Below are 15,407 nucleotides of genomic sequence, written 5' to 3' on the forward strand. Positions count from 1 at the left end.
GGGTACGACAGACGAAATCTGCCGCTCCGAGGCCGCAGTGAGCGTACTGAGTCAAGAGAGACGCGTGATTTTCTTGAAATAACCGTGCTATGCTCACATTCACTTCTTGAGAAGGCGGGTACGACAGACGAAATCTTCCGCTCCGTGGCCGCAGCGAGCGTACTGAGTCAAGAGAGACGCGTGATTTTCTTGAAACAAGCGTGCAATGCTCAGACTCACTTGTCGAGCATGCAGACGGGTACGACAGACGAAATCTTCCCCTCCGTTGCCGCAGCGAGCGTACTGAGTCAAAAGAGACGCGTGATTTTCTTGAAATAAGCGTGCTATGCTCATACTCACTTTTCGAGCAGACGGGTACGACAGACGAAATCTTCCGCTCCGTGGCCGCAGTGAGCGTACTAAGTCAAGAGAGACGCGTGATTATCTTTAAATGACCTTGCTATGCTCAGATTCACTTCTCGAGCAGGCGGGTACGAGAGACGAAATCTTCCGCTCCGTGGCCGCAGCGAGCGTACTGAGTCAAGAGAGACGCGTGATTTTCTTGAAATAACCGTGCTATGCGCAGATTCACTTCTCGAGCAGGCGGGTACGACAGACGAAATCTTCCGCTCCGTGGCCGCAGCGAGCGTACTGAGTCAAGAGAGACGCGTGATTTTCTTGAAATAAGCGTGCTATGCTCAGATTCACTTGTCGAGCAGACGGGTACGACAGACGAAATCTGCCGCTGCATGGCCGCAGCGAGCGTACTGAGTCAAGAGAGACGCGTGATTTTCTTGAAATAACCGTGCTATGCTCAGATTCACTTCTCGAGCAGACGGGTATGACAGACGAAATCTGCCGCTTCGTGGCCGCAGCGAGCGTACAGAGTCGAGAGAGACGCGTGATTTTCTTGAAAAAAGCGTCCTATGCTCAGATTCACTTCTCGAGCAGACGGGTACGACAGACGAAATCTGCCGCTCCGTGGCCGCAGTGAGCGTACTGAGTCAAGAGAGACGCATGATTCTCTTGAAATAACCGTGGTATGCCCACATTCACTTCTCGAGCAGGCGGGTACGACAGACGAAATCTGCCGCTCCGAGGCCGCAGTGAGCGTACTGAGTCAAGAGAGACGCGTGATTTTCTTGAAATAACCGTGCTATGCTCACATTCACTTCTTGAGAAGGCGGGTACGACAGACGAAATCTTCCGCTCCGTGGCCGCAGCGAGCGTACTGAGTCAAGAGAGACGCGTGATTTTCTTGAAACAAGCGTGCAATGCTCAGACTCACTTGTCGAGCATGCAGACGGGTACGACAGACGAAATCTTCCCCTCCGTTGCCGCAGCGAGCGTACTGAGTCAAAAGAGACGCGTGATTTTCTTGAAATAAGCGTGCTATGCTCATACTCACTTTTCGAGCAGACGGGTACGACAGACGAAATCTTCCGCTCCGTGGCCGCAGTGAGCGTACTAAGTCAAGAGAGACGCGTGATTATCTTTAAATGACCTTGCTATGCTCAGATTCACTTCTCGAGCAGGCGGGTACGAGAGACGAAATCTTCCGCTCCGTGGCCGCAGCGAGCGTACTGAGTCAAGAGAGACGCGTGATTTTCTTGAAATAACCGTGCTATGCGCAGATTCACTTCTCGAGCAGGCGGGTACGACAGACGAAATCTTCCGCTCCGTGGCCGCAGCGAGCGTACTGAGTCAAGAGAGACGCGTGATTTTCTTGAAATAACCGTGCTATGCTCAGATTCACTTCTCGAGCAGGCGGGTACGACGGACGAAATCTGGCGCTCCGTGGCCGCAGTGAGCGTACTAAGTCAAGAGAGACGCGTGATTTTCTTGAAATAATTGTGCTATGCTCAGATTCACTTCTCGAGCAGGCAGGTACGACAGACGAAATCTTCCGCTCCGTGGCCGCAGCGAGCGTACTGAGTCAAGAGAGACGCGTGATTTTCTTGAAATAACCGTGCTATGCACACATTCACTTCTCGAGCAGGCGGGTACGACAGACGAAATATTGTCACGTCGGTTTAAGACGCGCTAACGCTCAAGGCAGTTTGGAAGGCTCCCAAGAACGTCCGGTGCCGAGTCCGACGGTGGCGAACTTCGTCCTTTTCACTTAATGCCCTCACGTCGTCGTCTTCAGTAGCGCTAGCGTCATTAGCCTTCCCGTTCGAAAAGCATCGTCCCGATGCTAAAAGGAAACCAGCGTCAGAGGGAGTGTCACGGTGTCCTGGCGTGGTACGGGTTCAGGCGAACGACGTGAACCACCTCGGGGCGCGCGTCGCGTCGTGAGCGTGGCGTTGGATCAGGAATGACTTCATAGTTGAGATCGCCGATGCGCCGCAGGACTTGGTAGGGGCCGAAGTAACGACGTAAGAGCTTGTCGCTGAGTCCGCGACGTCGGATTGGGGACCAAACCCAGACAAGGTCGCCTGGGAAATATTCGACCACCCGTCTCCGCAGGTTGTACCGTCGGGCATCTTGGTCCTGCTGAGCGCGAATTCGCACCCGGGCTAGTTGACGAGCATCCTCGGCACGCTGTAAAAAGTGGGCAACGTCGACATTTGGGTGGTCGTCAACGTGGGGAAGCATAGCGTCGAGTGTTGTGGTCACCTGTCGTCCATAGACGAGACTGAACGGTGTCATGTTGGTTGTTTCCTGGACGGCGGTATTATAGGCGAACGTGACATAAGGCAGGACTGCATCCCACGTTTTGTGCTCCACGTCAACGTACATCGAAAGCATATCCGCGAGAGTCTTGTTCAGACGTTCGGTCAGGCCGTTCGTCTGGGGGTGGTATGAGGTCGACCTGCGGTGGCTCGTGTGGCTGAAAGCAAGGATATGCTGCATGAGCTCAGCAGTAAAGGCAGCTCCTCGGTCAGTAATGAGAACCCGGGATGCGCCGTGGCGCAGGACGATCTGAAGCACAAAAAATTTGGCCACATCGATAGCGGTTCCACTCGAAAGAGCGGCTGTCTCCGCGTAACGCGTGAGATAGTCTGTGGCGACTATTATCCACCGCTTTCCGGAGTTTGATATGGGGAATGGGCCAAGCAAGTCCATCCCGATTTGTTGGAATGGTCGGGACGGCGGGTCAATGGGCTTGAGGAAGCCGGCGGGCTTGGCAGGAGGAACCTTGCGGCGCTGACAGTCACGGCAAGAGCGAACGTAATGCGTAACGTCATGTCCAAGGCGAGGCCAGTAGTATTTTTCGCGAATCTTGGCTTGCGTTCTAGTGATGCCAAGGTGGCCGGACGCAGGTTCGTCGTGGCAGGCATTCAAAATTTCGAGGCGTAGGTTCTCGGGCACGACGAGCAAGTACTCGCGACTGTTAGAAGAAAAGTTCTTTTTGTAGAGTACGCCGTCACGCAGGCAGAGGGAAGACGAAGCTCGCCGGAAGGCGGCAGGTACTCTGCCACTGGCACCTTCAAGATAATCAATGACGTCTCGAAGGTCCGGGTCGGCGCGTTGTTGGTCAGCAAAGTCGGTAGAGTTTAGGGCGGTCACAAAGGCGTCGTCGTCCGCAACGTCGTCAGGAGCTGGTTGAGCAGGGGCACGGGAAAGGCAGTCGGCGTCCAAGTGCTTGTGGCCGGATTTGTAGGTTACGGAAATGTCGTATTCCTGCAGTCGGAGACTCCATCGTGCAAGGCGCCCTGAAGGATCCTTTATGTTGGCCAGCCAACAAAGTGCGTGATGGTCGGTCACTACTTTGAAAGGTCGACCGTAAAGGTATGGTCGAAACTTGGAAATTGCCCACACGATGGCGAGGCATTCTTTTTCGGTGGCAGAGTAGTTTGCTTCGGCCTTAGACAGTGCACGACTTGCGTAGGCAATTACACGATGTTGATTTTTCTGGACCTGAACTAGGACTGCACCCAAACCAACATTGCTAGCGTCGGTGTGTACCTCAGTGTCAGCATATTCATCAAAGTGGGCCAGAATGGGTGGTGACTGTAAGCGGCGTTGAAGCTCTAGGAACGCCTGTTGTTGCGGCGCTTCCCACTGGAACTGGACATCGGCCTTGGTCAGGTAAGTAAGGGGCGCAGCGATTTTAGAGAAGTTTTTCACAAAGCGGCGATAATACGCACATAGTCCAAGGAAACGCCGAACTTCTTTCTGATCGCGTGGCGGCGGGAAGTTCGCGATGGCGACTGTTTTTTCAGGGTACGGGAGGACCCCTTCTTGGTTCACGAGGTGACCCAAAAACTTCAACTCCTCGTAACCGAAGTGACACTTCTCGGCTTTTAGAGTGAGTCCAGAGGATTTTATGGCCTGCAGCACCGCCTCGAGGCGACGAAGGTGCTCGTCAAAAGTTGGGGCGAATACGATCACATCGTCCAGGTATACGAGGCAAGTGTGCCATTTCAGGTCCACGAGTACTGTGTCCATAAGCCGCTGAAAGGTCGCTGGGGCGGAGCAAAGACCAAATGGCATGACCTGGAACTCATACAACCCGTCTGGAGTGATGAATGCCGTCTTCTCGCGGTCCCTCTCGTCTACCTCTATTTGCCAGTACCCAGACTTCAAATCCATGGAGGAGAAATACTTGGCGTTGCATAAACGATCCAAAGCGTCGTCGATTCTGGGCAAAGGGTAAACGTCCTTTTTAGTGATGTTATTCAGTCGCCGGTAATCAACGCAGAACCGCAGTGTTCCGTCCTTTTTCTTTACGAGCACGACAGGTGCGGCCCAGGGGCTCCGAGACGGTCGAATGACGTTATCAAGCATTTCCTTTACTTGCGTGCTGATGGCGGCGCGTTCTCTAGGGGAAACACGGTAGGGTGACTGTCGCAGTGGTGGCGCCGTGTCGTCCGTAATAATCCGATGTTGAGCAAGGTGTGTCCTGCCGACGCGCGGAGACGACGCAAATGTGTGTCTGTAGCGATTGAGCAGGTCACGCAGCATGCCTTGTTGTTGTTGCGGCAATGTCTGGTTAATGTCGTACTTGATGTCGACTATGTCCTCTGGATCCGGTCGTGAAACACGAGTCAGGCTTTGTGCGCACTTGGTATCAGTGACGGCATCGATGTAAGCGACAGTCGTCCCCTTGTTCAGGTGCTGGTGCTCATTGCTGAAATTAGTCAGAAGTACATCAACTTTGCCGTCTTCCAGAAACACGACCGCCCGAGGTACTGCAATACCGCGGTCGAGAAGCAAAAGTTGTTTACCCTCGACTATACCTTCAGTGTCTCGAATGGTATGCGAACCGACAGTCACCAGGATACTGGAGCGGGGAGGCACGGTCACTTGCTCGTCAAGAATATGGAGCGCCGACGGGAGGGCATCTGTGGTGTCAATGGCATTCGCTGTCGAAAACTGCACGGACTGGGACTGCAGGTCGATGATGGCTCCGTTGTCCGTTAGGAAGTCCATACCCAGGAGAACATCACGAGAGCAATCAGCAAGGACAACAAACTTTGCAGGGAACGTTTGCCCTTGTACCGTGACCCTAGCCGTGCACATTCCTATCGGCGTAATCAAATGTCCCCCAGCGGCACGTAACTGCGGGCCGTCCCAAGCTGTCATAACCTTTTTGAGCACAGCGGCGAATTGTCTACTGAGCACAGAATAATCAGCACCAGTGTCAACTAAAGCAGTTACGGCTGTGCCGTCTACTGAAACGTCTAAATCGGCCGGTGCTGGCGTCTTGCGGTACAGTCGAGGAGTCCGATCGCGGCTTTGGTGCGTCGAAGGGATGCGGCGTCGAAGAGAAGCGTCGGGGTTACGAAGAAGTGCGGCGGGTTGTCGGCTTGTCTTAACATGCTGTCGTTCGTGGGTCGTCGAGGACGGTGTGTTGCACGGCATTGGTGATGTGTCTGGCGGCGTTGGAGGGTCTTGTTCTTGTCGTCGAGCAGCCGCACCTCCAGAGGCTGCCGCGTCTAGTTTCCCCTACGGGGACTTCTAGACTGGCCCTGGTCGCTGGGTCCCGGAGAACTGTAGCGGCGCGGAGATGGTGATCGCAACATGCGACGCTGGCCGGAGTCCGCATGGGAGATGTAATCTGCGATCTCCCTTGGTCGCTCTCCAGGCAGCGGACGGGGAGCACCGAAGGGGAACCCTCGAAGACCCATCTCCTTGTATGGACAGCGGCGCCAGATGTGCCCAGGTGCCCCGCAATGGTAGCACAATGGTCGATGGTCCGGGGTTCTCCAGACGTCAGTTCTACGACGCCTAGGTCGCTGGACAATGTTCGACTGGGAAAGTGGAAGCTGAGGAGCGGCTGGTGTAGGTGCTTCATATCGTTGGGTCGAGGCCGGAAGGAAACGACTTGCGGCGGCAGCATAACTCAATGTTTGTGGCGGCGGTGGAGTGGCTGCCGGAAGCTGCGACGTACCTAATGCTTGTTCGACCTCCTCGCGAATGACATCTGTAAATGACGCAATCTGCGGCTGAGCAGGGGTGTGCTGCAAAGCCTTCGCCACCTCTTCCCTTACAATGGCTCGAATGACCTCACGCAGCGATTCTCCTGTGGTCATGGATGTTCCCTCAGTACGGGTGCAGAGCATCGATACGTTAGTGCGCTCGTACTGTCGTGCCCGCATGTCGAGTGATTTCTCAATGGACATTGCTTCCTTGACGAAGTCGTTTACTGTTGCGGGTGGACTCCGAACCAGGCCTGCGAAAAGCTGCTCCTTTACACCCTTCATCAGCAATCGCACCTTCTTCTCCTCCGGCATGCTCGGGTCTGCGCGACGGAAGAGGCGTGTCATCTCTTCCACGTACACCATTACACTTTCGTTCGGAAGTTGGATGCGATTCTGCAGAAGAAGGTCGGCCTTCTCCTTGCGAAACGTACTGGTGAACGCCTGGAGAAATTCTGCTTTGAATGTCTCCCATGTTTGGAGGCAAGATTCATGGTTTACGTACCATGTCCTTGCAGAGTCTTCCAGAGCAAAATAGACATGACGCATCTTTGAGTCCCCGTCCCAAGAATTGAATGTGGCCACCCGGTCGAACTGGTCGAGCCAGTCCTCGGCGTCCTCATGGGGTAGGCCATGGAAACGCGGCGGATCCCGTTGGTGGTGGAGAAGGACTGGCGCAGTTGATGCTGGAGGATTCATTGCAGCAGCGCCGGCACTCCTTGTTGACTTGTGGTCGGGGAGCAGCCCGAACTCGGGAGATAGGCCTTGTAGTCGGCGGCTGCCCTGGTGAACGGGCGTGTCTACCGGGGGTGGTCGACCTCTGCTGGAATCGCGGCTTGATGGGGGCGTCCGGTCCGCTCGGTGGCCGCAGCGAGCATACAAAGTCGAGAGAGACGCGTGAACTTCTTGAAATAAGCATCCTATGCTCAGATTCACTTCTCGAGCAGGCGGGTACGACAGACGAAATCTGCCGCTCCGTGGCCGCCGTGAGCGTACTGAGTCAAGAGAGACGCGTGATTTTCTTGAAATAACCGTGCTATGCTCAGATTCACTTCTCGAGCAGGCGGGTACGACAGACGAAATCTGCCGCTCCGTGGCCGCAGTGAGCGTACTGAGTCAAGAGAGACGCGTGATTTTCTTGAAATAACCGTGCTATGCTCAGATTCACTTCTCGAGCAGGCGGGTACGACAGACGAAATCTGCCGCTCCCTGGCCGCTGTGAGCGTACTGAGTCAAGAGAGACGCGTGATTTTCTTGAAATAACCGTGCTATGCTCAGATTCACTTCTCGAGCAGGCGGGTACGACAGACGAAATCTGCCGCTCCATGGCCGCAGCGAGCGTACTGAGTCAAGAGAGACGCGTGATTTTCTTGAAATAACCGTGCTATGCTCAGATTCACTTCTCGAGCAGACGGGTACGACAGACGAAATCTGCCGCTTCGTGGCCGCAGCTAGCGTACAAAGTCGAGAGAGACGCGTGATTTTCTTGAAATAAGCGTCCTATGCCCAGATTCACTTCTCGAGCAGGCGGGTACGACAGACGAAATCTGCCGCTCCGTGGCCGCAGTGAGCGTACTGAGTCAAGAGAGACGCGTGATTTTCTTGAAATAACCGTGCTATGCTCAGATTCACTACTCGAGCAGGCGGGTACGACAGACGAAATCTTCCGCTCCGTGGCCGCAGCGAGCGTACTAAGTCAAGAGAGACACGTGATTTTCTTGAAATAACCGTGCTATGCTCAGATTCACTTCTCGAGCAGGCGGGTTCGACAGACGAAATCTGCCGCTCCGTGGCCGCAGTGAGCGTACTGAGTCGAGAGACGCGTGATTTTCTTGAAATAACCGTGCTATGCTCAGATTCACTACTCGAGCAGGCGGGTACGACAGACGAAATCTGCCGCTCCGTGGCCGCAGTGAGCGTACTGAGTCAAGAGAGACGCGTGATTTTCTTGAAATAACCGTGCTATGCTCAGATTCAGTTCTCGAGCAGGCGGGTACGACAGACGAAATCTGCCGCTCCGTGGCCGCAGTGAGCGTACTAAGGCAAGAGAGACGCGTGATTTTCTTGAAATAACCGTGCTATGCTCAGATTCACTTCTCGAGCAGGCGGGTACGACAGACGAAATCTTCCGCTCCGTGGCCACAGCGAGCGTACTGAGTCAAGAGAGACGCGTGATTTTCTTGAAATAACCGTGCTATGCTCACATTCACTTCTCGAGCAGGCGGGTACGACAGACGAAATATTTCGCTCGGTGGCCGCAGCGAGCATACAAAGTCGAGAGAGACGCGTGAACTTCTTGAAATAAGCATCCTATGCTCAGATTCACTTCTCGAGCAGGCGGGTACGACAGACGAAATCTGCCGCTCCGTGGTCGCAGTGAGCGTACTGAGTCAAGAGAGACGCGTGATTTTCTTGAAATAACCGTGCTATGCTCAGATTCACTTCTCGAGCAGGCGGGTACGACAGACGAAATCTGCCGCTCCGTGGCCACAGTGAGCGTACTGAGTCAAGAGAGACGCGTGATTTTCTTGAAATAACCGTGCTATGCTCAGATTCACTTCTCGAGCAGGCGGGTACGACAGACGAAATCTGCCGCCCCGTGGCCGCAGTGAGCGTACTGAGTCAAGAGAGACGCGTGATTTTCTTGAAATAGCCGTGCTATGCTCAGATTCACTTCTCGAGCAGGCGGGTACGACAGACGAAATCTGCCGCTCCGTGGCCGCAGTGAGCGTACTGAGTCAAGAGAGACGCGTGATTTTCTTGAAATAACCGTGCTATGCCCCGATTCACTTCTCGAGCAGGCGGGTACGACAGACGAAATCTGCCGCTCCATGGCCGCAGCGAGCGTACTGAGTCAAGAGAGACGCGTGATTTTCTTGAAATAACCGTGCTATTCTCAGATTCACTTCTCACAAGCATGTGAAAGATTCACAAGCATGTGAAAGGCGTCCTGCTCGATGCCCTTGAGGACATGCTTGATTTTCTCTTCCTCCGTCAACGACGCGTCGACACGCTTGCAGAGGTCGATGAAGTCCTCGATATAGCTCATGAACGTTTCGCCGGTCTGCTGGGCGCGAACGCGAAGACGCTGCAGCGTCTTCGCGTTCGCGCCAGCCGGTCGGCCGTCCGAAGATGTCTGTGAAACTCGTCTTGAAGGCGGACCAGGTTGTAATCTCCGCTTCGTGGTTCTTATACCAGAGGTTGACTACTCCGGTTAGATAAAATATGACGTTGGTTAGCTGTATGTAGTCGTCCCACCGGTTATGGGCGCTTACCCTTTCGTAAGAGGAGAGCCAATGCTCGACGTAGTTGTCGTCCACACCGCTGAAGATGGTAGCATCGCGCTGGCGGAGCGTACCAGGACAAACAACGGGCGTCGGTGAAGTGCCGACGGGCTGGGTAAGGGTGGTGTCAGATGGCATGGTCGTAGCGAGGGTACGGTTGCGTCGCGCCATGATGGGGCTCCGCGACCTCCACCAAGATGTAAGGGGCTTTACTGGCAAAAGACGCTTGGCCGGGGCGACCAGGCGGAGCAGCAAAATCGCACGTCCAGGCTCGAAAAGTCAGTGCTCCTCGCGCTAGGCGTTGGCGCTCCCACTGCGGCGCTGATAGTCGTCGTCTTTACAATTTATTTATTTGAGTGTGTGCAAATCGCCCCACTGGGCATTAGTGTACGGGGATACGCAAAGTGAAAGGCAAAAGCACTGTGAACTTAGGAAATGCTGTAAAAGTCATGAAAAGGTCAAAATATATATAAAGCGAAAGAGTAGCATGAAAAAACTCTGTGATAAGGAGAGCGGTCAGTAGCTTATGGAGCATGGCACAACGATGCATCAGTCGGTCCCCGTAAATGTTTTTTAAGAGCGGACGAAAAGCTGTTGTCATCCGATGAAACCATTGTTTGGGAGGCTGTTCCATTTGATTACTGTGCGTGGGAAAAAAGTTCATTTATATACAGATGTCCGACTGGCAATTTCGCGTGTTTTACGGCTATGGTCACTTCTACGGTAAATGTATTTGGGAGGTGCAAAGTAAGCGTCACTGTCAACGCCAATTTTTTTTTATCATAATGTCGTTTGAGAAGACTAACCTATAGAAGGTATGACGTAGTTGTAAGGAATCCCATCCTAAATGCTTTTTTAACGTGCTGACGCTGTGATGATCATAAGTGTTTAAGAAGAACCATGCTGAGTGATTCCTTATCGATCGCTTCTGTTTCTCTATAAGGATTTTAGTAGCTGGATCCCACACTACCGTTGCATATTCTAAAATTGAGCACAAATTCGAGATATACAGAACTTCCCTCACGTCACTTGGTACATTACTAAAATTTCTTTTAATAAAGTTAAGTACGCGACCAGCATTCGTTGCTATATAATCAACATGCTTGTTCCAGGTTAAATTATTTGAAAAATAAACGCCTAGGAACTTAGCATCCTGATTTGATGACTATTTAAAAAGTAACTATTCAAGATTTCTATCTTTTTTTCGGCTAAAACGAATACGGCAGCATTTTTTAGATTTCAGTCATATTCCATTTACAGCACCATGCCATGATCCGGTTAAGGTCTGTTTGTAGAGCGCCTGTGTCTTCTTCATTTTCTATTTTTCGATATAGTACGCAATCATCTCCATATAGTCTAATTGTAGAAGTTATACTTAAACCAATATCATTAATAAAAATTAAGAAAAGTGGTCCTAGCACGGACCCCCGCGGTACACCAGATGTAACCGGTACACAGTGTGACTCTAAGCAGTTGATGACAACTTTTTGAGTGCGGTCGTGAAGGTAGTCTTTTCCCCAGTGTAAGATGTTGTAAGGCAAACCTAGGCAAGAAAGCTTGAATAGAAGCAAAGAGTGGGAAACTGTGGGAAACTATGCCAAAAGCCTTTTGAAAGTCCCGCAGTACGCAGTCAACCTGTTTGCCACAATCAAAAGAGAAAAGAATGTCGTGTGCAAATTCAACAATCCAGCCCTGAAGCCATGTTGAAAATTGACCAAAAATTGGTGATCCTGCAAATGACGAAGTATGTATTGCGGTAAAGTGTTTGTCTGGGCCAGTCGGTACATGGTTCAAAAAGATTCAGGACAAAAACAACAAGTTCCCTTGTTGCAGAAAACCGAAACTTCACGGTGATACTTTATGTGCACAAGGTATCACACAGCCTGAAAAGAATTGCGGGAAAAGCCGGTGTCAGTCCTGTTTTGTGCCCCTAACAAACTGCAGCGCTTGTGTAAAACCGTCAATCATGAAGGACCTCCAACTGCCGAATGTGAAGAAAATCACGAATCACCCTTTGTGCAGTGCCATAAAAATGTTGTCTATAAGATAGAGCTTTCCTGCGGGCAGTGTTATATTAGTCAAACAGGGCATTGCCTCAATGATCGCCTAAGTGAGCATAAATGCTACCTGAAACCACCCCCAAAAGCAATATGGCTCTGCATTGGCTTTCTTGTAAATGCACCCCTTTTTTTCAGCCGTACCACAATACTGTATAAACATAAGGACCAACGTACGCGGGAAATTGTTGAAGCTCTTTTAATTCACCGGGGACTTGACAATTGCATCTGCAAACCTTCCGTCGCGCTAACACAAAAAGAAATTGACTATCTTAACAGTTGAGTACGCTAAGTGTAGGGTGCGATTGTGTTTTGTTTTTTTTGTTTGTTTTTTTACTATCATCACTGATGCTGTTCTATCTGTTGATTGTGCTCCTTTTCGCCTATTTATTGCGTGCGAGCAATAAAGCCTTTAAGTCGCAAGTCAGCGCTGTGTTTGTCTCTGCCTTGTCCCGTCCTTCGTGCGCTGTGCCTTCAGTTTGGACGAAATATGTGCTCTACAGACTAGCAACACACACTGGTCAGCAATACTGGCCTGTAGTTTTCAACTTGGCATCGAGGACCATTTTTGTGTACTGGCACAATGTTCGCCATTTCCCATTCGTCAGGCAGAGCACTTGAAGATAGTGACACACTGAACAGGACAACAAGAAATTTGGCTATAACGGGGGCACGCATTTTAAGCACATGACATGGAATGTAGTCGAGACCAGTGGTTGAATTAACTTTTATTTCCTGCGGGAGTTTCAGGACACCTTCGTAAGAAATAATTACATCTGACATACTATCAGGGCAATCGGGGATCGGCCCAGCTGTGCTGTAATCGGTAGGTACAGAAGACATGGATCTAAAGTAACTATTCAAACGATTAGCTTTTTCTGTATCGTCAGAAATTAGGCCTTCTGGAGACGAGATCGGGGGAATGGAGCTTTCTTCTCCAGTGGATTTTACATACTTCCATATTTCTTTTGCATCATGTTTCAGCTTGCGACTTAGCAAGCCTTAGCGTGCTTTATCTTTGATTGGATCGCTCTTCCGAACTAGTCTAATTGGCTCCATGTTTCCTCATCCTTTGTGCTAATGCACCATCGAAAAAGGTGGCCTCTTTGATTCAGCAGGTGCTTCATCTCAGCAGTGAACCATGGTTTGCTATGTCTTTGTCTACACGATAAGAATTTGGATGGCACGTGCTTGTCGATTAGAGAAAGTAGTTTGTTCCTAAACAACACCCAGCACAACAATCAGTCATGGCAGCATGGCGGCATTAGCAAAATCAAAACTAGTAGCACACGGAAAAGGTCTCGTTGAACAAGGTGTGAACTTCAGTGGAACAAACAGCTAGGATGGATGTCAATGACCTTGGGGGATTCCCCTAAACATTTGACCAACACAGTTCCCACTCCGAGTTATTGATCAATTCGCTCTTGCCCTACCATAAGCTTGCCGTCCCGGTTAGCTCAGTTGGTACAGCGACTGCTCCGGTGAAGCGGTGGTCCCAGGTTCGAACCCTGGACCAGGACGAATTTTTCTTTAACTGCGAAGTTTCTAAGAAAGCTGTATAGCCTTCCTTTGTAGCCGTACGGCTGCGCTTGGGTGGATGTCAATGCACAATTAGTCCCTTATTACAAACAACTAGGAAGGTTGGCATGGCATTTGTGCAGTGCAGTGAAACAAAACACAAGTCCATTAGGAGAGAGCAACAAAAAAAACTCAACTGAAGGTTTAATGAAAAACTTGCACTGCATACATACAGCAACCGTGTAGAAATAATCCACAAAGGCACAATCAAGCTATGAATGCAACCAGGGCATCTTCAAGGGGCATGACCGGCACATGTCCGAGAGCAATGGGTGACAGTAATGGTGGATTCACATTACGGACCATTGACCCGTAGACCAGGAGTCACATGAAGTTCCACAATGGGTGACAGTAATGGTGGATTCACATTACGGACCATTGACCCGTAGACCAGGAGTCACATGAAGTTCCACAATGGGTGACAGTAATGGTGGATTCACATTACGGACCACTGACCCGTAGACCAGGAGTCACATGCATGGTGCACAATGTTGGTGAATGTAGCATGGTGAAAGACTATGGGCATGCCTAGTCCACTTACCACCACCACATCAGCGGTAATCAGATTAAACATTTGGGTCAGGCAAGGCCCTCATCGAGCGGAAGTGGGACATCACATGACGCCTGATCTGGAGACTAATGGTCCGTCATGTGAATCGACCTTAAGGGTCTAAAACTGACCTTTCCATTAGTGGCTACAATCTCATGAAATTTCGCACACAGATGTGTTTTTGTCTTGATTCCAAAAATGAAGCCATAATTGAGCTGATGGTCTTAGATAAAAAGTTATCTTAAATTCTAGAGTGTAATCAGGTAATTTCTTATGCAGCTTTAATGAACTTTCTCATTGCATTTTATTGCTTTTAATTACATGATTTGATATCCAGAGAATTCCCATACCCGATGACATTCTTACTTTTTTTGTTCAGGCCATGTATAGATAGGAATTTACAAATAGCTTAACGAGTTGCTGCGTTAAATACATCCTTTTACTCGAGAGTAAAAGGTTTAAATACCTTTTACTCTCGACGTACTATTTCAGGATGACATGCTTTTAGAGAAAAACGAAGGATGTCGCCACGTATGGGAACTATCTGGCTGTCAATTCATGTAAATAAAAGGAACAAAATGCAATGAGAAAGTTTATTAAAGTAGCGTAAGAAATTACCTAATTACATTCTAGACTTTGTAAGATTTAAGAACACCAGCTCAATTATGATTACATATTTGGAATCAGAAGAGAGAAACGCATCTGTGTGCAAAATTTCATGAGATTCTAGCCATAAATAAAAAATTGGTTTTTAGACCATCGTCCCCCCTTAAGCAGGCAAACGGAGCATGCCAGACGAACAGAGCGAGGCTCCATTACACTTTGCCACGCAGCCATTATCGGCCTGTGCCCGAAGTCTGAGCGAAAGTGATGACTTTCTCAGGAGACATGACTGATTCTCCCCTCAGGGATCGCATGCTAGTTTCTCGGCCACCCGAAGCTTGGCCGAGCGGCTGCGTGGGTTCTGCTCCACCTCGGCGGCCGAGGGCAGCTGCAGGGGCCCCAGGGGCTGCCAGAGACGCTTCCGCTCGACCATCATCTCATCCTCGCTGTGCCACACAGCTGCGTTCCGGTGCCGCTGGGCAATGGAACGGGCCACCGGCTCGTCAGCATCCACACCCTGCACACAGAGCAAGGGTCACCGCAGGCTGTCTACAGAATGGGATAGTAGCACTTCTGAGTTGTCCCGAGCATTGAAAAAGTTGCAGCCCTGGTAGACTCATGACTCATAAATATTAATTACAGTAAACCCTCCTCCACTTTCAAAAATGAAGGTAAGGAAGCTCTTCTCTGTAGCGATGTCACCTATACCAATCACTAAAATTTTCATGCAAGCATGTTGTAGTCCCTTTTTTTTCATAATTAGTGATTCTGTGTTCGCGTCCCTGTACTCTTCTTTTGTGCTCATATGTCCATAATGCGTTGTTTTTCAGTAGGCTAGAATAAGCCTTAAGTAGAACTTCATTATTTGATGTAGTGTTTCATGTATGTCTTGGTCTTTTATTTATATACTCATTGTACATTTATGATGCAAATTCTTGTCAAGTGCTTCTGCCTTTTTTGCTGAGTGTGTATGTATTTTCCTCTGTAT

At 50.4% G+C, this 15,407-nt stretch overlaps 1 protein-coding gene across 2 annotated transcripts in view; it reads right to left on the reverse strand.

Moving 5' to 3' along the window:
* Positions 1 to 15,407, reverse strand: part of LOC149326781 (12S rRNA N(4)-cytidine methyltransferase METTL15) — a 72,433-nt gene that overhangs the window by 27,001 nt on the left and 30,025 nt on the right. The window contains exon 8 of one of the 2 annotated variants that reach the window (XM_089563683.1): positions 12,247 to 14,936. The exons of the other annotated variant lie outside the window; for it this stretch is intronic. Within the exon in view, the coding sequence (XP_089419809.1) occupies positions 14,721 to 14,936 (216 nt within the window). The 3' untranslated portion in view covers positions 12,247 to 14,720. Of the gene's footprint in view, positions 1 to 12,246; positions 14,937 to 15,407 lie in introns of those variants that run through there. 2 annotated transcript variants of the gene reach the window in all.

Source organism: Amblyomma mixtum, chromosome 10 (genome assembly GCF_055824585.1).
Source record: "Amblyomma mixtum isolate Tamu chromosome 10, ASM5582458v1, whole genome shotgun sequence".
Classification (NCBI taxonomy): domain Eukaryota; kingdom Metazoa; phylum Arthropoda; class Arachnida; order Ixodida; family Ixodidae; genus Amblyomma; species Amblyomma mixtum.